The sequence below is a fragment of the Cavia porcellus genome, unplaced genomic scaffold (genome assembly GCF_034190915.1).
Source record: "Cavia porcellus strain 051 isolate PalLab524CR breed Dunkin Hartley unplaced genomic scaffold, mCavPor4.1 scaffold_5, whole genome shotgun sequence".
Classification (NCBI taxonomy): Eukaryota; Metazoa; Chordata; class Mammalia; order Rodentia; family Caviidae; genus Cavia; species Cavia porcellus.
Genome location: NW_026947488.1, coordinates 884,650 through 906,142, shown reverse-complemented (window position 1 = coordinate 906,142; position 21,493 = coordinate 884,650). Strand labels below are relative to the sequence as shown.

General features: G+C 51.1%; 1 protein-coding gene and 1 long non-coding RNA gene across 3 annotated transcripts; one reads left to right on the top strand and one right to left on the bottom strand.

Moving 5' to 3' along the window:
- Window positions 1-419: 419 nt before the first annotated feature.
- LOC106025980 (uncharacterized) lies at window positions 420-21,362 on the bottom strand. 2 transcript variants are annotated; one of them, XR_002789518.2, is made up of 6 exons: window positions 21,144-21,362; window positions 20,936-21,042; window positions 15,906-16,047; window positions 14,890-15,520; window positions 12,840-12,917; window positions 420-1,070 (listed from the first exon to the last, which is right to left on the bottom strand). It is a non-coding gene; the product is annotated as an uncharacterized LOC106025980 (long non-coding RNA). The 2 variants fall into 2 exon arrangements; XR_001199586.3 differs by having other exon boundaries at window positions 428-1,070; window positions 14,890-16,047.
- On the top strand, window positions 17,594-19,950 carry Abhd16b (abhydrolase domain containing 16B). Its single transcript, XM_003462789.3, has one exon. It carries the CDS (start codon window positions 18,276-18,278, stop codon window positions 19,674-19,676), a length of 1,401 nt encoding a protein of 466 aa, XP_003462837.1. The 5' UTR covers window positions 17,594-18,275; the 3' UTR covers window positions 19,677-19,950.
- Window positions 21,363-21,493: the final 131 nt, after the last annotated feature.

Sequence of the window (21,493 nt, the reverse complement as noted above, 5' to 3'; positions counted from 1 at the left end):
ACCACTCCTGAGGTACTGGTTGCCTGCACTGCAACTTGACCAGGGTCATCTCCCCTGCTGGCCATGCAAATCCCAGCTCTTGCTTCTGTCCCTCTTTTCTATAAAATCACAAATGTATGTCAGCGCCTGGAAGGCAGATCTTTTGTTGTTGTTGTTTTGCCTTTTTGAGACCATCTCAATAAGTAGTTGATTCAGCTGGGCATGATGATACGTGCCTGTAATCCCAGCACTCAGGAGGCTGAAGCAAGAAGATCATTGCGAGTCGGAGACCAGTCTGAGCTACAAAGTGAGCTCAAGGCCAACCTGGACTGCATAATGAGACCCTGTCTCAAAAAGGAAAAAAAAAAAAAAAAAAAGCAGTCGAAACTGGCCTTGAACTTACTATGTAGCCCATGCTGGTCCTGAATTTATGATGATCCTCCTGTCTCTGCCTTCCCAGTGCTAGGATTACAGATGTGTGCCACCATACCCAGCTGGAAAGCAGATTTTGAACCTATATCCATGCTTCCCTAGGTGGCCATGCTAATTAAAGATCCTTTCCTGCCCTTTACCACACCCTGAATAACATTTTGGGATTCCTGGAGTTAAGGCTTTTTTCCTACAACCCTGGTAACATTAGGACAAAGCAGAAGTGGGAGATGAGGGGAAAGCCAGAGGAGGTATCTGCCCCTCCACTTGGCAGCTGGATGACAGCTTTCTGTGTGGGGACTGGAAGTCAGAGGGGTGCGGATGTGGGAGCCAGGCAGGTGCTGCTGGCCCAACCTAAAGGAGAGAGGCCAGGGCTGCAGGTTCATCATGGGGGAGGGGAGACCAGGGTCACCATGAATGGACACTAGGGTGGAAAAGGTGTGGATCACTGTGATCCCTGGGGAGCAGAAGGGTAGGGTCAGGGAAGGTCACCTGGTGGTGCGGAAATCACAGGCCCTTCTCCTCCTTCCTCATTGAGGGTTTCAGAGGTCATCTATGCAAGGACCAGGGCAGAGTTCTGAGTGAGCTTCCACGAGCTGGTCCCAGAGGACAGAGCTGCAGCGCCTGGCCCAGATTGCAGCGTGACCCAGGACACTCTCCACCTGGCAAAAAAGTGGGATGCCAGTCTGCTTGATAGGCTTCTGGGTCCCCCTGTAAATATGCCAACAGATCCTCCAGTCCTAGGTGGGTGACAGCTCCAGGCTACAACTCCCATTGTCCCCCAGCTAGGGCTGTGCCTTCCTGGAGACTCCTGCAACTCAAACTCCAGGTCAGCACAGTCAAAAGGAGGAGAGAATATCTGATATGAGCATAGCATGCTACCACCTTCCTCTGCCACTCTGGGACCAGCATCCCTCCTCCTTGCCCACCAGCTTCCTCACATGGCCTTGGTCTATCGCCACACTGCCAGTCCTCTAAGCTGCATTGCTGCAGGTGTTAAACCAAGGGACTCAGTGTCTGCCTACAGGCCTAGCAGCATTGCTCACACCTCTGCCAGTGCTAGACACAATCGGCTCCTCATTCATTCCAGGCTCTTCTGCCAACAAGACTTTTCCTGGTCCTGCCCCCTCACACTTCTCAGTCATCCCAGCAGGCACCCCAACCCTAGTTCATAGCTTACTGCCTGCTCTTTGCTGCTATGATTTACTCCCCCCACCCCAACCTTCCTGGGCTCATGTATGTCTCCAAGTCGAGACATGGGAACTGCCCTAGTCAGAAATTGAGTCACCACCAGTTTGGAGCCAAGCAGTCACCATCTGTACCTGAAGAAACACCACAAATTTCATCTTTTGGCATTGTAGTCACAAGGGGCATTGAAGTCAGGAACAGGTGAGTGTGGGATGGGAGAGCCCAGGAGGAAGAGCTGGGAGCTAGCTGGGGTTGGGTATGATTTGGAGTCTTGGGTAAATGAGTTTTCCTTTTGGGATTTGGGTTCAGAGTCATCCCTGGCTGCTTGTGGAAGCCTCAGGGGCTCCTAGACCCCAAATCACCCCAGGATGGGCTCATTGTTGGAGGAAAATTCACAGTGAGGGCCAAGAGTGAATTTGGCCTTGGTTAAAGTATCAAACAGGCCCCTAGCCAGGTGTGGTGGCTCATGCCTGTAATCCCAGCACTCGGGAGGCTGAGGCAGGAGGATCGTTTCGAGTTCGAGACCAGTCTGGGCTACACAGTGAGCTCAAGGCCAGCCTGAACTGCATAGCGAGACCCTGTCTCAAAAAGACAAAAAAAAAAAAAAGTATCGAAGAGGCAGAGCTGACCAAACAGTGGCCATCACATCTGATGTGGTCATTCCAGCCTCACAGTCTTGGTGTCAGCTCTGGCCTAGATGCTGAGTGCTTTCTTCTCCAGGGTCTTTTGAGGAGCTCTGTGCTGCCACTAGGGTTGGTATGGAGCACCAACAGCTGGGCTCCTGACCTCCGGTCCTGGTGGGTCAGCAGGGCTGGATTTCCTCCTCCCTTGGGGGTCCTGGTGCCGGGGTGGTTTTGAAAACCAGAGGCTGGAAGCCTTATCAGACCACAGGTTTTCCTGAGGAAGGAAGGGTGGGTGTGGGCCTCCAGGACAGGGCGCCTCCTCTGGGCGTGCCAAACCAAGTGGAGGGGTGCACATGCCCGCCCATCCTCTTAGAGGGGCACAGCCTCTCTCTTCGGGAAAACTCAGCTCAAGACACACCCCCAGACAGAAGACTGTGGCAGGCTTGGGGGTGGAGCAGAGCTGGGAGGGCCTGTGCTCCTTGAAATCCGGGCAAGTGCCAGCAGTCCTAGGAAGAGTGGAGTTCACAGCACCCCCTCTCAGATGCTCAGCAGGAGCTAAGACCGGTGCAACTGAAGCTCCACCCTGGGATATGCCCTCTGGAAATTCATGCTTGGGCTTTCCAGAAAAATAAAAAGAAAAACTCAAGAAAAGCAAGGCATAAAACCAATAAGTATATTTTCTTGATCTAAGTGCTGGTAACAAGTTGCATTTAGTTTATGAAAATTCATTGAGTCATATATTGTGACATATGTCCTGTTCTGAATGTATGCAATACACAAGTTATATACAATCCCACTCCCCCCAAAAATCCCTCCCCTGAATTCTTTGAAAAGTAAAAATGTTTCCTAAGGCTTGTTCATCCTGCATCCTGCCTGGATCCAGCCCCTCAAAGGACCTCTCTCCCCCCTCCAGGGAAGTCTCAGGGCAGCCCTGGGCTGGAAGCCAGGGAAAAGGCCAGGTCGTGTTCCAGACTCAACACCCCACATGGAGGGAGCAGACCACAGAGGGACTGGGAAAGGAGGAGGAGCCACCCTTAGGGAATCAGAGCTGGGGGCAGGGTGCAGCTGGTCAGGCTGACCACCCTAGTGCTGGCTCTGTGTTTCTCAGCAGATTCTCTCTGCAGGGCTCTTCAAGTCTCCTGGGTGGGGGTCCCCACAGCTGCCCAGGTTGGGCCAGAGGATATGGAGTTGGCCCAGCTTGAGCAGGCAGCTGGCCAGAGAGCATGGTGCGGGGCTGGGGATCTACCCGCTGCCCGGCCCGGTTAGGGGATGCCTCCCGCCTCCTCCCACCCAGTCTGGCCTCAGAGCCTCTACCCCTTCCGCTTCCAGAGGCCCCGGGGCTATTTTTAACTTGGCTGAGCTGCCAGAGTTGAAGGTGGACCAAATCCTGGGGGAAGGGCTAAGGAAAGAGGCCCAGCAGCTGCTGTCCTGCCCTCACTGTCCTGGGGTCCAGGTGTTCTAGGAGGCACTGGTCATTCTCTAGGCCTCCACTTGCCAATTCAGTCATCCAGGGCAGCCACACACATCTGAGAGTCAGACACACACCACATACACACTGCTGGCACACCTAGACTCTGACTCGCACACACCAGCTGGGCACACACTGGCCTCGCAGACTTGAGAGATGGTTGTGAACCCACACAGATATCCTTAGGCCTACCCAGACACATAGTACCCATCCCCAGGTACCCAAGTCCTCCTCCCACACACAACACACATGCATACACACATAGACACGTGGACACACTCAGGCACTCAGGCACACAGGCAGACACTCACAACCACAGAGGTACAGAGACCACTTGCTCATGGGGCACAGGGAGAGGATCAGAGACTGCTGCAGTGGGTGACTCTGAAAGGGAGGGTGCTCAGCCTGTCCCATTTCGCTGTAGCCCACTAGAGGGACCAAGTCCGGGGGGTCTGAGCCCCCTTTGCACCCTGAGACCCACTCTGCCTCATTCTCCCTGTGAGGTGCAGTGTTTGCAGCAGGAACCTGAGCTGAGCTGAGCTGACTGGCTTTCTTCTGTACCCTACTCCCCACTCCCATACACCCAGGCAGCCCCAAGAGGAAGGTCAGGGGCTGGCAGGAGGGGGTCAGCTCAGGGTGTTCTCAGCCTGGCCTCTTCTTTTTCCATGTGCCCTATTTCACCTGCTTTCCTGAACCTTTGTCCTGTGGAGCAGCTGCCCCCTGACCCAGGGGAGACTCGAAATCTGTCCTGGAAATGCCCAGGTGCTGGGGGCCTCCTTCACTTCATCTGAGGGAAGAAGGTGCTAAGAGAGATGGGTCTTAGGATGCCATGGCATTGATTCTCCTTCATACCCACACCCCTGCCTCCTCCCCTGGAGGCTTTGGGGCGACTTCTGGGAGAGATGAGGAGGCCGGGCTATGGGATAGACAGGACATCCTCTTGGCAGGACGCAGGACGCCAGGCCGGAGGTTCCCAGCCTTTGTCAAGGCCACAAGGAGAAAAGATCACTAGGCCCTGGGGCTCACAGCAGTCTCCCTGATAGCCAGTCCAGGCCCCTCTTAACAATGAGTGAAGGGGACAGCAGATGGTAATCTGCACCTGGGTCCTGCCACAGCTTGTTGGGTTGTGAAACTGCCCATATACCCAGGGCAGTATGGTGCCATCCTTAAGACCTCTTCTTGGGGAGCCCCATTGTGTGCAGGCCTGAGAGGTCACTTCCACCTCACTGGGTTGCCTTTATCCCCTACCTCCCTTCCAGGCAAATCTGCCACCCCAGAGAAGAGGAAACCCCACACTTTTCCTGGAGTAGGCTGAAAACTGCCCCACAGCCTGGAAGATGAGGGTCTCGGCCTGCCAGGACCAGAGTCTCCCCCTCCTATGCCAGCATCCTGGCTCTGCCTCTAGGCTGATAGTGCTCCCGTCAGCCACCCACAGACATCTCTGCCCTGCTGTCCAAGGAAGAAATTGAGTGGGAAATGTTCTCACCTAAAATCTCTTGTGGACGTAAATTACCTCATACAGAGCTGTGTCAGAATTTGCCTGTTTTCCTTACAAAGGGAGTGTGAAATGTAGAGCCCTGGGACTTGGGGCTTTAGTTCCTCAGCACCTGACAAGTGGGAGCTCCCAACCTCTGTATGCATCTCTCCTTTTATAGCTTCCCTTCTCATCTTTTTCATGTTTTGTTTCTTTTTTGAGACAAGATCTTACTGCGTAGTTCAGGCTGGATTTCAGTTTATGTAGCCCAGGTTGGCCTTGAACTCATGGCAATCCTCCTGCCTCGGCCTCCCAAGCGCTGGGATTATAGGCATGAGTCACCATGCCTGGCCTTTTTCATGGCTGTGCTCACAATTTTTACATCTTTTTAAAAACTGAATTTATTGGGGCTGGGGATTTAGCTCAGTGGCATAAGCACCTGCCTTGCAAGCAGGCAGTCGTGAGTTCGATCTCTGGTACCAATAAAAAGGAAAAAGACAAAAAAAAAAAAGAAATATAATATCTTGGGCTGGGGTTATAGCTCTGTGGCACAGCACCTGCCTGGCAAGCAGGAGGTCATGAGTTCAATCCCTGGTAATATATATATATATGTGTGTGTGTGTGTGTGTGTGTGTGTGTGTGTGTATGTATGTATGTATATAATCTGGTTTCTGTCACTATGATTCTGTCTTCTAGAACTGTATGTAAACAAAACCATGTAGTATGTAAACAAAACCATGTAATCAGTACTGGGGATCAAACTCACGACCATGTGCTTGCCAAGCAGGTGCTTATGCCACTGAGCTAAATCCGCAGCCCCTGTTTCTTTAACACAATGCTTTCAAAATGCCTTATACAAGCATCAGAGTGCACTGATTTTCTTTCCATGCTGTGGAAGTACCAATGCTTCTTTAAGGGAACAAAGGGGCAGCAGATACCTGGGATTAAACCCGAGCTTTTCACATCTTTTTATTTTTAAGACAGTTCTTGCCATATACTAAATTGCCCTGATTGGGATCAAGTTTGTGATTCTCCTGCCTCAGCTTCCCAGAGTGTTGGGTTATAGGCATAAGCCACCATGCCCAGCTTTTTAATTTTTTTTTTTTTGGTACCAGGGATTGAACTCATGACTTTGTGCTTGCCAGGCAGGCGCTTATGCCACTGAGCTAAATCCTGGGCTTGCCCAGCTTTTAAAAATTTTCATTTTCTTTCTTTTTTTAAAAACTGTGCTAGGGGCCATGTGCACGCTAAGCAAGTGCTCTTCCCTTGAGCTGGATCTCTTTATCCACGCCCAGCCCTGCTTGTCTTTCACCAGTGGATGGACCCTTGGGTTTCTCCAGGTTCAAGCTGTATACTATAAACAGTTGAGGAGAAGTCTTTGTGTAGATGTGTTTCATTTAATTTGAGTAAAAGCCTGGGAGTGGAGGGTATAGTGGGGGCTTAGGGGTAGAAAACCTGCCTGGTATGCTTGAAGCCATGAGTTCAATCCTCAGTACTACAAGAGTAAAGCGTAACAGCAAGATCTCCCAAATACCTGGAAGTAGGATTGCTGAATTGGTCTACACTTCACTTTCTTTCTTTCTTTCTTTTTTTTTTTTTTTTTTTTGTCCTTTTTTTGAGGCAGGGTCTCTCTATGCAGTTCAGGCTGGCTTTGAGCTCACTCTATAGCCTAGGCTGGTCTCAAACTCGCAATGATCCTGCTGCCTGAGCCTCCCGATACACTTCACTTTCTGTTGTGTTTGTTTTGCATACATCTCACCAATTGCACACTCCTAAGTGTGACAGACCTCAGCTCTGCTCCTTACTGCCATCACCAGAGCACCATGCAATTCCTGGCCCACAAATATTCTCCATAGTTGTAGACTGAATAAGTGAACCAGTGATGGGGATACTAGGATGGTGGCTTTTGGTGGTGCTGATGGGATGGGAACATGGGGGCTCCGAAGCTGTTACTGGTGCTGAGCTGGGGTGGTGGCTGCGACTGATGATGGAGGTGGGCTGAAGATGGTGACTAGAGCTGGGCATGGTGGCACAAAGCTGCCTGCAATCCAAGCGCTCAGGAGGCAAGAGGACCCCTATGAGTTCAAGGTCATCTTATGCTATATGGTGAACTCAAGGCCAGTCTGAATTGCATAGTGAGGAGACTTGTCTCAAAAGAGAGAGAGAGAGAGAGACAGACAGACAGACAGACAGACAGACAGAGACGGGAGATGCCACCTTCTTCCCTTCTTTGGAAATGCCAGATTCCAAATCCCAAAGTCACCTGGGAGACGTCACAAGGGGTCCTTCACATCTTTGCTTCTTCCCACCCACTCTAGATGCACATCCTGGAGTCTGCTGTCACCAAAACACACGTACCCTTCAAGGTGACTGTTTCTGTTTCCCCCTCTGGGGCCACAGCAGCCACCCCTCAGGTATCACATCTCACTCAGCTTTTCATTCAGGCCCAGGGAGGCCCTTCTTCCTCCAGACAGCTGACCCTACCCCATCCAATGCTTGTGGTACTACAGACTGAACCCCATAACCTTTATATTGACCTACATTCCCAATTCTTTCCAATTAACATTATTATTTATAGCATGTGGTATTGAACCAGGGCCTTCTAACTGAATTATATCCTCAATCTTTATATTCTTTTTTATTTTGAGACAGGGTCTCTCTAAATTGTTAATTGCCCTGGCTGGACTTGAACTTGCAATGCTCATGCCTCAGCCTTTCAGAGTATAGAGACTACAGGTGTGACGCTCCTCATTCCTTAGTTTCTTCCTCATCTGGTTTAGATTTTGTGGGCCACTCTATAATCACTCTCTTGAAATAACTGCAGTATTTGAATTTCTGTTCTTTCATGGCATCCATGTAAGAACCCCAACATATACCTAAGCCACTCACTGCAGAAACATTTTCCTGGAAGACTGTGCCACCAGGAAGCCACACCTGAGAGCCCTGCCTAGGGCCCAGGCTCCTGGGAGTTGCTCTGCACTGCCTCCTCTGTGTCCAGCAAAGCTTCTTTCTCTTTGGCCTTCTCTGCACTGTGCTGCCTTTCTTGCACATGTAGGATTATCTCAGTTGCCTCTCCCTGCCTTCTCTTCCTCCCAGCAGCCTTAGCTGCCAGCTCCTTCCAGCCCTCCAAGCCACCAGCAGTGTCCTTAGGTGTCACCAGGGGACTGGTTCTAGGATACCCTTTTACCCAAATCCAAGGAATGCTTGAGACCCTTATATAGAGTGTTGAGGCATTTGTGCAGAACATACATAAATCTTCACATATACTTTCTGTTACACTAAAAAGCGCTGTCATCGTAACCTGTTTGCTGTGTTAACCTTTGTTCCTTTGTGAAGGACAACTGTTCCTGGAATCAGTGCACCTTGATCCCTCTCAGCCTTTGTTCCCCTTGTGTGATCCTGAAATTAGTAGACAAGGGACTGTAAATTCTTGTAAAGAAGAAAATGGCTGACCACGAACTGCGAGACTTCTCTGCCCTCAAGCAAAGGGAAACAAAGGTCTTCCTCATTTATTTTGTGATTGTTCTTTCTGTAAAAGTCTGTCAAAATTTTAAGCCAGTTACACTGCTTTGCAAACTCCAACTGCACTGTGTTGCTGGTGCCAGCCTAAATAAAAGCACTCCTTTTTCTTTAAAAAGACATCTTGTGGGGCTGGGGATTTAGCTCAGCGGCATAAGCGCCTGCCTTGCAAGCAGGCAGTCGTGAGTTCTATCGCTGGTACCGATAAAAAGGAAAAAGACCAAAAAAGGACGTCTTGCCCGTTTTTTGGACAATATTTTGGGGTCTTGTTTTTGGGGGTACAACACTGTATTATTATTATGGTCTGGGGAACACACCAGAACCTTGCTAGGCAAGTGTTCTACTACTGAGCCATGTCCCGCCCTCTCATACACCTAAATTATCTGTAGATGACTTCTAATGGCTAATACAATGTCAAGGCTGTGTCTTTTAGGAATGACAAGAAAAAAATCTATACATGTTTAATATAGATGTCATTTTTACCCAAATATTTTGGATCAGATTGTGTATGTATTGGAGGGGGAGGGTCAACTGCCTCTCTGAAATGCAGCATCATCTGGAATTTTCTGGTTGAGAATCTTTCAGTGGCTTCCTAGAAGTGACTTCCTTGCAACCTCCTAACCCCAGTCAGCAAAGCGCTACGTGTGCTGACACCCTTACCACATCTTGACTTGTTCTCAGTCCTCCAGAACAACCACTCCCTTCAGCCATACTCCACAGCCTATACCTCAATCTTAGCTCCTGATCCCTGCAAAGCCATTCTTTGGGCCAAGCCCTTACTGGGTTTCGAGTAAATATCTGCTGAAAAACTATTCTTGTGAGTGGTGAAGGGAAATCAGAGGAAACAAGGGAAACTGGATTGCTAGGTTACCAGCAAGTGTAGAAAGTGACCAAAGGAGAAAGAACTACCTTCATTCTACCCTCCTGGGGTTCGTGGCAGGAGAGCAGCCCAGGCTGAAGAGGAAGTCACCCTAGAATCTGAGGCCCAGCCCACAGGGCTCAGGAGATTCCTGCCACCCTCCTGGCCTCTGCTCCCCCACCCCCAGGTCTGCAGGCACTGCCTGGGACTTTCCAAGGGGTGAGCCACTGACCAGGAGCCTTTTCTAGGGCGGCCAGGGCACCCAGGCATTTCCTGTGAAGCCTCCCTTCCTTCAGCCCCAGCTCCCTGCCCTGGTTCTTCCTTCCCCACCCTGGGGGTTTTCCACAAAGCCCAAGACCTGCTATTTTTAGCTGAGAGAGAGAGAGAGAGAGACCAGTGTGCCCCATTGCGGACCCTGTAGGAGTCCAGGTGAAAGAGTTCATGGGTGGGGTTCAGCCAGGAGTGGCAGGCAGCCCCTGCAGTCATTCCTAGGCAGTGAAAGTGTTCCAGCATGGAGGAGTGACTCCAGGCTGGGCTCCTGGCCCAGTGCACAGGAGTTTTCACCCCAGGAGGGTGGGCCCAAGGCCTGGGTGGGCTGCTGCCCACTTCCTGTGGCCTCGCCACAGCACTTCAAAGGCAGTCAGCCTTGTAGTCACTCTGGGCTCCTGCACAACCAGAGGAGCTGGGCAGGCACATGCATCCCCAGCAGCTGGCCCAGCTCAGGGTAGTTTCAAAGTATGGGGGTAGACAGCCCTACTGTGAGTGCCTGTCCCCAGGGCTGGGGTGGGAAGACCAGGAGCTCCCCCAGTTCCTTCTTCCTTCCCACTCCACTGCCTTCCTGGGTGGCCTAAAAGCAAAGACCTAGACATTTTTCTGGCCTCCAGAGGCTGTCCTTGAGATAGGGTCACCGTATGCATGCGCCTGTATGTCCATGTGGTACATGTAGGCCTGGGTGGCCTTGGAAGCCACAGGAACTAAGGCAAGGGGCACCTTCTTGGACGCCCTAGGCCAGCCTACTTTCTGGGTTTCTCTTCTTTCCCAGCCTCCTGGTAGAGCCCTACAGTGACAGGAGAGGACTGAAGGAGAGGGCCTGCCAATCTGCGCCTGCCTAGCCCCACCTGCCATGGCCATGCTGAAGCGGGCTTGACCTTGAGCCAGCTCTCCAGACCAGCAGGGGGTGGGGGTTGAGGAAGCAGGAGCAGCCATCGTCCCAGAGTCCGGCAGGCAGACACTGAGCACTATGAGTGCTGGGGGTGGGAAAGCTTTCAGGGTCCCCTGGGGTCAGCTCTGGGACAGTTGCCGTTTTTAATCTGTGCAAGTGACTTAGAAGAAGCCGCCAGGGCCATAACCTAGATCCACTGAGCCAGCTCAGGAGGCCCACCCCCTCCCGCAGCTGTGTGCAGGGCAGGGTGGGGCCTTGGTCACAGTCTTTTGTCCCATTGAATGGGCCAGACTTGGATCTACTCTGTCTCTGCCAACCTAGGTCTGTCAGCCATCTTGCAGGGGCCCACCCATCTCTGGACTGGCTTTCTTCACCTGCTTTGGGTATTGAGATCTCCAAGGATAATGGGTTTACTTCAGGGCTAGGAGCCTCTAGGTCTGGAATTGTGAAGGCATCCTAACCCTGAGCTCACAGCCCTGCCTTCCTAGACCTAACCCTTAGTGAAGCTCAGCTTCCAATCTACACATTCTGAGACGTGAGCCACCAGCCAGGAAGGCAGATAAGGGGCCAGGGTACACAGGACAGACTCAGCTCCAGCAAGACTCCCTGCTTGGCTAAGCTGCTCTGCCACACGGCTCTCCTGCTCCATATGATTGGGCCAGGGTGGGACTATGCAGCACCCTGCAATCCACAGCCCCTGGAGAGCAGAGTCGGGAAAGGGATGTAGGCTTGGTAGGAAGAGGGTGTGAGAGGGTGTGGGGCAAGGGCCCAAGGTCACACCTCATCTTTCCAATGGCTACGAGTGGACTGCCTTATGTGACACTTCATCATTCCAGGAATTTTTCCACAGTTCCAGAACTTGGAGGAACTCGGGAAGGTGGGCAACTTTTGTCTACTCTGGGGTTCTTGGCAAAAGTCCGAATGTGTCTCCCGTCTGGGAACTTTTAGGCTCTTTTCCAGTTCCCATTGCTGCTTTTATGAGCCCCATGCTGGTGAAATGGCCCTTAGGCCAAAAGTCCCAGGATTTCTCTATTTGTCCTCTCACCCCATTCCCCTGGCCAGCTTGGTCTCTCTTTTTTTTCCCAAAGCCAGAGTTGACTAGTTGACTGAAATCCAGGCCATAGTTTCTATCTGGTCACCAAGAGAACATGTGTGCCCCATACAGATGAGGTAGGGCTCTCAAAGGGTTGAGTGGGCTTCTAATGTTGGTTAGGTCTGCAGTCGAGATTAGCCAATCTCCAACCAATTTGGCATTTTGTTTGTTTTTTTTAGACAGGATCTCACTGGTTCAATGGTTCAGCCTGGCCTTGAACTCCCTATGTAGCCTATGCTGGCCTTGAACTTGCAGCAATCCTGACTGCTAGAATTGCAGGTGTGTACCACCACACCCAGTCCTTAACATATTTATAAATGGAGATGGACAAGTGTTAAAGCCTGAGGCTGCTACATATTGCTACAGAGGCCCAGAGCCAAGTCCCATTCCAGGGCACCAGATTCACAGACCAGAACAGACTTCTGGAGAAGCAGTCTAGCCAAATCCCCTGGTAATGATAAGACCTTTTCCAGTTCCCTGCTGGAAAGCAACATGCTTTTAGGAATCTAGTGTATAGGAAAAGGACATATAGTCAAGCAGCTTGCACAGGGTGTGACATGCAGGGCAGGTGTTTGAAAATGGGGACGTTCTAGTGCTAGATTCCTGGGCCATTAGTGCATGAACATAGAGGGTGTGCAGCCTGCCTATCCTACCAGCAGCAGAGCTCAAAACATACTGTGGAAAAAAGAAAGCTAGATCTAGGGTTTTTTTGTTTTTTTGTTTTTGTTTTTGTTTTTTTGGTCTTTTTGAGACAGGATCTCGCTATGCAGTTCAGGCTGGCCTTGAGCTCACTTTGTGGCCTAGGCTGGTCTCGAACTCAAAAAAATCCTCCTGCCTCAGCCTCCCGAGTGCTGGGATTACAAATGTGAGCCACCACGTCCAGTTTAGATCTAGTTCTTTAAAGCAAATGATGGGCTGGAAATATAGCTCAGTGGCACAGTACATGCCTGGCAGGCACAAGGTTGTGAGTTCAATTCCCAGTAACAAAAAAAAAGGGAATGACAAAATAACCTCCTTGATCAGTCCACAGTATATACATACTTACAGAAAAGTGTATGAGAGGAATGGACCAGGATAACTGGGATAACTGGGAGGGACAACAGCGAGGACATTCATCTCTCTCCTAGGAGTTAGAATAAAAATAATGTCAGTTAGATATGGTAGCAAACTCCTGTGATCCTAGCACTCATGAGGCTGAGGCAGAAAGATCAATGTGAGTTCAAAGCCAGCCTGGGCTACATAATGAGTTCAAGTCTGGCCCTGCACTACTTAGTAAAATCCTGTCTCAAAGAAAATCACAATATTGAATACTGACCTTATATCAAAACCTGTGTGTGGTGCCATATTCCTGTAATCCTAGCATTTGTGGGAGACTGAGGCAGGACAATCAAAAGTTCAAGTCCAGCATGGGAAGCTGAGGGCAACCATATCTCAAAATAAAAAATAAAAACTGGGGTTGGGGAATATAATTCAGTGCAAAGGCTTGCCAGGTTTCAATCCCCAGTACCAGAGAAAAAACTAAAATTAATTGCATATGAGCACGTGCGCACCCACACACCACACACACACACACACACACACACACACACACACACACACACACATCCCTGAGTATTGTAGTGATAGAAAAATACTGTTCTTTTCTAAGGAACTCCCAAGCCTGGGCTGAGACTGGCTCCTGGACAGTCACCCTTCAAGGTGTGTGTCTGGAACCTCAGAGATCATCCCAAGAACAGGTGTTGGCCTGAAGAACCCAGGGGTAAGGAATGTCCACCCACTGGAATTACAGAAAAGGTGTGGCCAGCTTCCTGCCCTGGTGAAGGTTGAGCCCTAGCACATCTGGCTCCCACTGGAAAGGCTGGCAGGGCTTTCAATCCCACCCAGACGCTAACCTGCTATGGAAAACAGTGTGGCCCTTCCCCCACCTGGTAGTACACAGGGCCATTAAGATGGGAGTGACACTGGCCTATTCCCAAAGGAGAGCAGCAGGTCAGGCACTGGGGCACAGAGGTTGAAGCTCAGGGGTTGGCCAGGAGCAGAGTGGCTCCTTATCAGGTCTGGTGGGCTCTGGCCCTTCACCTTCTTTCTACACACAGGGCATAGTCATTCATGGTGTGACCTTTGTGGCCACAGGCTTCCTCAGGGGTCAAAGATTTAGCAAAAACAATTTATGGCTTCTTTACTCCTGGGAAGGGTATTGGGGTGCTCTGGGGAAGGGCTTCTCAGCAGGTCCTTCATCCTGGGTAGGACACAGACAAAGGATAGGCTCTGCAACCCCACTGTCCTCCAGGGCACTGTGCAATTAATTTTCTGTGACTCCAGATGTTCAACAGCTGTCTTGGCTGTTTCCGCCCTTCTCTTGACCCTGTATCCGCCAGGAAGTGTCCCCTCCTGTCCTTGGGTTCAAACCACCCCCACCTTCCCTGCACCCCATTTCCTGAGCAGAGGCGTTTGTGCAGACTCAGCTCCCTCTCCTGCTGGGCCATTTCAGCTTTCCCAAGACCAGGGCACTGCTCCCTGGGCCCAGAGCTGCTGTGGTCACTCATACTACACTAGACATACTCTGCTAGGGGCTCTGATCCTGGCTCCAGCCCCTCTGGTCTCTGGGACTGGTTTTCTCTCTCTCCTTTCCTTCCTTCTCCAAGGTTGGCTCTGCCTGCTCAGCAGCATAAATCAAGGGCCTCCAGGGAGGCAAACAGAACTGGCCAGGGAGGAAGCACTGCTTCAGTGGGGGAGGGAGGAGGTCCAGGGCTAGCAGGCCTCGTGGGGGTGGGGTGCATGCTCATATGTCTGTCTGGAGGGGGAGAAAGGGATTTCTCTAAGAACTGATAAGCAGCGACCCAGAGTCCCCCCAGCTCTGTTGTCCTTTCCTGAGCAGAGGGTTGGGGCACAAGAGGTCACTGCTGCTGCAGCTGGTCTAATCTGGGGGGCTTTCTGGAGAGGGGACAGCTCCCTTCCTGTCACATGCTTTCCAGTCTCTCAAGAGCTGGTGGTTCTGGGGCACTCAGGCCACCGTTGGCTGATGGTGTCAAGAGCCAGGCCAGACACAGGCTAAGGCATGGAGCCCCTGGAGGCTATGGCTCCACCTCACTGACCTATGGTTCCCAGAAGCCAGTCTCTGGTTCCTCCCCTTCTCGTCCTTTGGTGCAAGGGCAGGCTGAGGGCAGGTGGGCCTGGTTGAAGAAAAGTCTCCATTTTCGAACAGATCTGAGAATAGAAAAAAACTAGGAGACAGTTCTTAGGAGGGCAAGGCAGCTCTAAGTGAGAATTTTCCCTGAGGAATCACAACAAAATGCAACACCTCTCACTATACTGCTATGTGAGCAGTCCTCCAGGACACTTGCCACTGGTGCTGAGGCTACTGTCCTTACAGGGTCCAAATCAGGGATCATAGGCCTTGAGGATCCCTCTCTATCCACTGCCTAGACCCAGATTAAGCAAACAGAGACTTGGACCCCCTCAATCAGTCCGTCTGCTTTGAGGTTAGGATTGCTCCTACGGTCACACAAAATGCCTGGCACCTTTGGGTCTATACCCATACCCACAGCATGTTTATGAGAGAGGTTCCTGGAAGGTCCCTTAAGGTTTCCTCCTCCACCCCTGTGTTAGTCAGTTTCCTGTCACTGACAAAAACCTGTGAAAGTCAACTTAGAGGAGCAAAGGTTTATTTTGGCTCACAGATTCAGAGGTTTCAGTCCATGTGAGGCTGGCTCCATTGCTTTTAACCTGTGGCAAGGCAGAAACATTCTAGTAGAACAAGATGGTGGAGGAAAGCTGCTTACCTACAGCAACCAAGAAGCTAGAAGGAAGGAACTAGAAGCAAGATGTAACCTCCAAGGTCATGAGCCCCTCTCCGTAACCCACCCTCTTCAACCAGTCCCAACCTCCTAATAATGCCATTAAATTATGAAACTAGAGCTGTTATGATCCAAACAATTTCCAAAAGCCCCTTCTCTAAAGATAACTTTTGGGGGATGTCTGAGATCCAAACCATAACTACTAACCACAATGGCTTCTTTTTCCCTACATGGTCAGAGGTAAACATTGCAGCAGGGCAAGTACCACAATTCCCCATGGGACACTGCCCACCCCTTGGCCCCAGGTGTGACACCTCATGAGCTCTCTCCTGGGCTTCCCTGTCACCAATCAGGTCCCCTGGAGGTGAAAGAGTTAAAGGACTTGAGAACTGCACCAGTGGGCCGCAGGACATCCTCTTGGTCCTCAGGACCTGACAGCAAGTACAGCAGACCAATCTGGAACAAAAGCGGGACAATCAGTGGAATCTTAGATACTTGGGTTTGCAAATCTGGGGTAAGATTAGCAGACTTAGCAAAACAACAACAAATCTAGAAATCAGACACTCCATTAAATTTGAATTTCAGATGAATAATTTTTTTTTTTGTCTTTTTCATTTTTATCGGTACCAAGGATCGAACTCACGACCGCCTGCTCGCAAGGCAGGCACTTATGCCGCTGAGCTAAATCCCCAGCCCAATGGGGTTATATCTTGATAAGCCCATAGTAAGTTGCAAATAGTATAAGTAAAATACATTTAATACCACTAACCTTAGCTCATTAGACTACCATAAACATTTTCAAAACACATCAGGTGACAGGCAAAACCATCTAACTCAAAGTCTATTTTATAATAGTGTTGACTCTTATGTAATTTAGTGAATGCTGAACTGAAAGGAAAAGCAGAGTGACTGCATGGGTATACTTCCATACCATGGTGAAGTGGGGCAGTCGTCTATTATAAGAATGTCCTACACAATATTTGGGACATACTTACAGTCAAAAGGTATTTCCTGTTTATCTGAAACTCAACTTTAACTGGGTATTCTGTATTTTATCTGAACCTTCAGATGTGGGGGGAATAGTCAGCCCTCAGATCACTTTGTTGATTGATTCCTGTCCTGTCCACCCATCCTCAGCTGATTCCAAAGCCATTGGGGTTACAGTATTTGGGGTGGGCAGTATCTCGGCTTGAGGCTGGAGCAAGAAAGCAGAAACAGATTACTGGGTCCTGGAAACCCCTCCCCCAAAGCTTGGGGTTTCTCAGGCAGGAGTCTCATCACCAGTCCTTTAAAAAAAAAAAAAGAGAGAGAGAGACAAGGACTCAATTTTCCAGTATGGGCTTGAACTTGCCAATCTCCTATAATGTTCACCTAAGTAGTTAGGATTGAGCATTCAAACTACACCCTGCCTATATCTGCTCCCTCAGCCCTCAGGTGCACTGGCTCTCTCCAGTACAGGAAAGAAAGAGGAACCCACCAGAGCCTCTAAAAAAGAGGAAAGGACAACTTGTGTGGTGGCTTGAGGAGGAGCAGGGACTCAATCAATGGCTGAAAAAGAGGAACCCACTCAGCAGGACCCACCTGGAGAAGGTCATTGCAATTGCTGGTGTCAGCGAAAAGAGGATCCTGAAAAGGTGAGGGAGGGGGGTTTCCAAAGTGTCCTTGCCCTATTTCCTGAGAAGCAGAGTGGCAGAAGCTGAGCTGCAGGCCTTGAACAAACTTCCCTTCTTGCTTGAGCAGCTACGCCATTGAGACACCAGGCTTAATGGGGAGATGGAAGTCAAATGACCCCATGGCAGGCACCTAGAGCAAGCTTGGCTCAGGCATCAGAAATCTTCATTTCTTTCTAGCTAGATCCCAGCACCTGCCAGGAAGAGGCCAAGGCTGCCCATTTCTGGCCTGTCTGATGCTCATCTTCAGTTAAGAGGGAAGTAGCAATGGTTCAAGGCATGGATTGGGGAAGGTGTCGCTGTTGATTTTGACATAGGGTCTCACTCTGCAGTTCAGGCTGTTCTTGTTTTTTTGTTTGTTTTGTTTTGTTTTTTTTTTTTTCATTTTTATCAGTACTGGGGATCAAACTCATGACTGCCTGCTTGCAAGGCAGGTACTTATGCCGCTGAGCTAAATCCCCAGCCCCAGTTCAGGCTGTTCTTTTTTTTTTTTTTTTTGTCTTTTTCCTTTTTATCGGTACCAGGGATCGAACTCACGACTGCCTTCTTGCAAGGCAGGCGCTTATGCCGCTGAGCTAATCCCCAGCCCCAAGTTCAGTCTGTTCTTGAGCTCACTTTGTAGCACAGGCTGGTCTTGAATTTGCAACAATCCTCCTGACTCAGCCTCCTGAATGCTGAGATTACAGGCGTGCACCACCATGCCTTGCTGGCAGGGCAAAATTTGAGGACTACCATGCCCTGGAACTCTTTGTGCACCCACCACCCTAGTGGTATCTCTTTCCCTAGCAACAGTGACTCACAAAGCTGGGCGGTGCCAGACAGATGTAGCCTCCCACTGGCTCTGGAAGCCAGGTCACAAAGGCCGTTATGGCCTACCCAGAAGAGGCATGCCCCAAGACAGCCCTGTGTAGCATTATCTTTGCAGCTGGGCAGGGCCTGTGCCTCCTGTCACCCCACAGCCCCCAAACTGGACCTCAGAACTAGTGCAGCAAAGCACGAAGCCTCAGTGTGCCCATGTGTGTCATCTGTTTTGTGAAGGCATTGGTACATGTGTTCAAGATCTACCTGACAGCCAACTATACCTACAACTTTCGCAGCTGGCCTGTGGACTTTCGATGGGATGATGTGTGCTCTGCTGGTGGGGGTGGCAGCAGTCATCGGGCACTGACTTGCACAGCAGCTGCTGCAGGTGTGTGGTTGCTTCGGGATGCAGCACTGGGAGGGGATGCTCCAGGGCGGCCACTGCGCCGGACTCGAAGCCAGGCACAGTGCCTCTTACAGCAGATCCGAGAGCTGCCCAGCCAGCTTACCAGCTATGCCCTGGCCCACTCACTAGGGCGCTGGCTCGTGTACCCTGGCTCCATGTTCCTGATGTCCCGAGCACTACTGCCACTACTGCAGCAGGGCCAAGAGCGCCTTGTGGAGCGCTACCATGGCCGGCGTGCCAAACTGGTGGCCTGTGATGGCAATGAGATTGACACCATGTTCATGGATCGCCGACAGAACCCTGGCATCCACGGCCGTGGCCTGCACCTGGTCATCTGCTGTGAAGGCAATGCTGGCTTCTATGAGATGGGCTGCCTGTCTGCACCACTTGAAGCTGGCTACTCAGTGCTAGGCTGGAACCATCCGGGTTTTGGGGGCAGCACAGGTGCTCCGTTTCCACAGCATGATGCTAACGCCATGGATGTAGTGGTCAAGTATGCCCTGCACCGCCTGCAATTTCCACCTGCACATGTGGTGGTCTATGGCTGGTCTATTGGAGGCTTTAGTGCGACCTGGGCTACCATGACTTACCCAGAGCTGGGAGCACTGGTGCTAGATGCCACCTTTGATGACCTTGTGCCATTAGCATTGAAGGTCATGCCCCACAGTTGGAAGGGACTGGTGGTACGCACTGTGCGGCAACACTTCAACCTCAATGTTGCTGAGCAGCTGTGCTGCTATCCTGGGCCAGTGCTACTGCTGCGGCGTACCCAGGATGATGTGGTCAGCACCTCGAGCCACCTGCCTACTCTGCCCCCTGGAGACGTGGAGGGTAACCGTGGCAATGAACTGCTGCTGCGCCTGCTGCAGCACCGGTATCCGACCTTAATGGCACATGAGGGCCGTGTTGTTGTGACCCGCTGGCTGCGCTCCAACAGCCTGGCACAGGAGGCTGCCTTCTATACACGCTATCGTGTGGATGACGAGTGGTGCCTTGCAGTGTTACACTCTTACCGTGAGGGCTGCCAGGAGGAACAGGCCTGGGGGCCACATGGGCCCACCTTCCCCTGGCTTGTGGGCCAGGGCCTGAGCCCACGGCGGCAACGCCAGCTTGCGCTGTTCCTTGCACGCAAGCACCTCCGAAATGTAGAAGCAACTCATTGCAGCCCACTGGAGCCTGAGGACTTCCAGTTGCCCTGGAGGCTGTAGCCTGGGCTGGTGAGGCTCCTGCTGTGGGTATTCCACACCTTCTCAGCCTAAGGTTTATTCCCTTTCTCACAACCCCAACCAGAAAAGCTAGTCCTGCCCAGTATCCTGACCTGGTGTCTAAGGAGGGTAGGCAGTATATCTGGTCCATGGTCATCCTTCACAAGGGCATTCAGATCTTCCTTTTGGTCTTCCCTGCTCTGACCTTCCTTCCTTCCTGCAAACACTTTTGGACAACAGCTCCCAGTTCCCAAAGGGAATGCAAAGATGAACTTGGCCCAGTTTATGGTAATACTGTGTGATGGGTGATCGATCATTGCAAAAGGCTGTTGGGAATGGGCTGTGGGGCCACAGGGAGGCGCCCTTCACCCAGCCTGGTTTTCAGGGAGAGGGAAGAGGTTGCCAGCTGGGTTCAAGTGTACAAGTTGTCTCTAGCTGTGAAAAGCCATTGGAGCCCTAAAGTCTTAGCTCAAGACTGTTCCCAGTTGCTCTTTAGGGTCCCCTTTTCATATCCATATTCTGTACAGAGGGGAGTTTGCAGACAGACTGCAGATTTGATGTGCAGGGCACCATGAGGCTTAGAAACACCTGCACTGACTTTTCATTACTGGGCATCCTCTTGGGCCCAGGCCTGGGCTTGTTCATAGCTCAGGAATACAACAGAGAATGAGGCCAAGCTCCTGCTCACCATCTGTAATGCAGTCACTTCAGGAAGCAGCACTGTCTGTCCCTGTCATTCACAACTCTTTTGGATAGGGGCTGGGCAGATTGGGGTCAGCAAGATGGCAAGTGGCAACGACATATTGGCCATATGTAGGCCTGTACAAAAGTATCTGGAAGACCTTTGGGGGAAGAAAGCCAGGTGAAGGAAGGAGCAGTGTGAATGGCCTCTGTGCCCTGGAAATAGTAGCTGCAGTGGAATGGCTGCAAGGGGAGTACAATACGGGGAGATTAAATCTGAAAGGGTATGAATACCACTTAAAGATCTTCCAGGAGCAAGTAGGGACAAGCTGTGGGTCTTGAGAGGCAAGATGCCAAGGGGTTACATCCCCCTTGTTTGACATCAGGCAGGCTTTTATTCAAGGGTCTACCAAATTCCTGGTTAGCTGCGTGATCTTGGGGAAGTTACTTTTTAGCTGGTTTTCTTATTTGTAAAACGACAAAGGCGACAGTACTGGTGCTTACTGGTTGCTGTGAAAAGGAAATGAGAAAACACAAGGTGCACACACAAAACTAAGGAGAACGCACGCGAGAGGGCTCACCGCTGTGTACACGCCCGAGCGAACTCGGCGTACTAGGCTCAGCGCGAAGCTCAGAGCAGACACGCGTGGAACTAGGGGTCCTGGGAGCAGCCAGAGGGCAGCGGCGCCTGCAGGGCAAAAGGACGAATCGCGATCTCATCTTTTTCTATGTAACGCCATACAATAAAACATTATCATAAAAAGACAAAAACCGAACAAAAAAACCTACAGGGGTTTGGATGGGAAGAGAGTGACCATCAAAGAGAGGGGTCGGGCTTTGAGGGATTCTTAGCGTCTGATAGCGGCCAGCAGAAGCGCGCGGCCGAAGCGCTAGTGATAGACGGTACACACTTCCAAGGAGCTTGAGGCTCCAGGCCTTACGTAGCGCCAAGTTGGAGATCACTCCCACTTCCCACTTGCCCGGGGTTCCGGCTAGTCTGGCCTTTCCACCTGTGCGTCTTGCTGGTAAAGCCAGTCTGGGAGGCGGACCCCAGCCTCCGCTTCCGGCTTCGCCTGCAGTTTTGGCCTATCAGGTTGGAATGGATAAGGCCAACCCGGGCCAAAGGACGCTCTCATTGG

Coding starts and splice junctions, on each gene's coding strand:
- Abhd16b (XM_003462789.3), top strand. CDS start 18,276: ATGTGTGTCATCTGTTTTGTGAAGGCATTGGTACATGTGTTCAAGATC.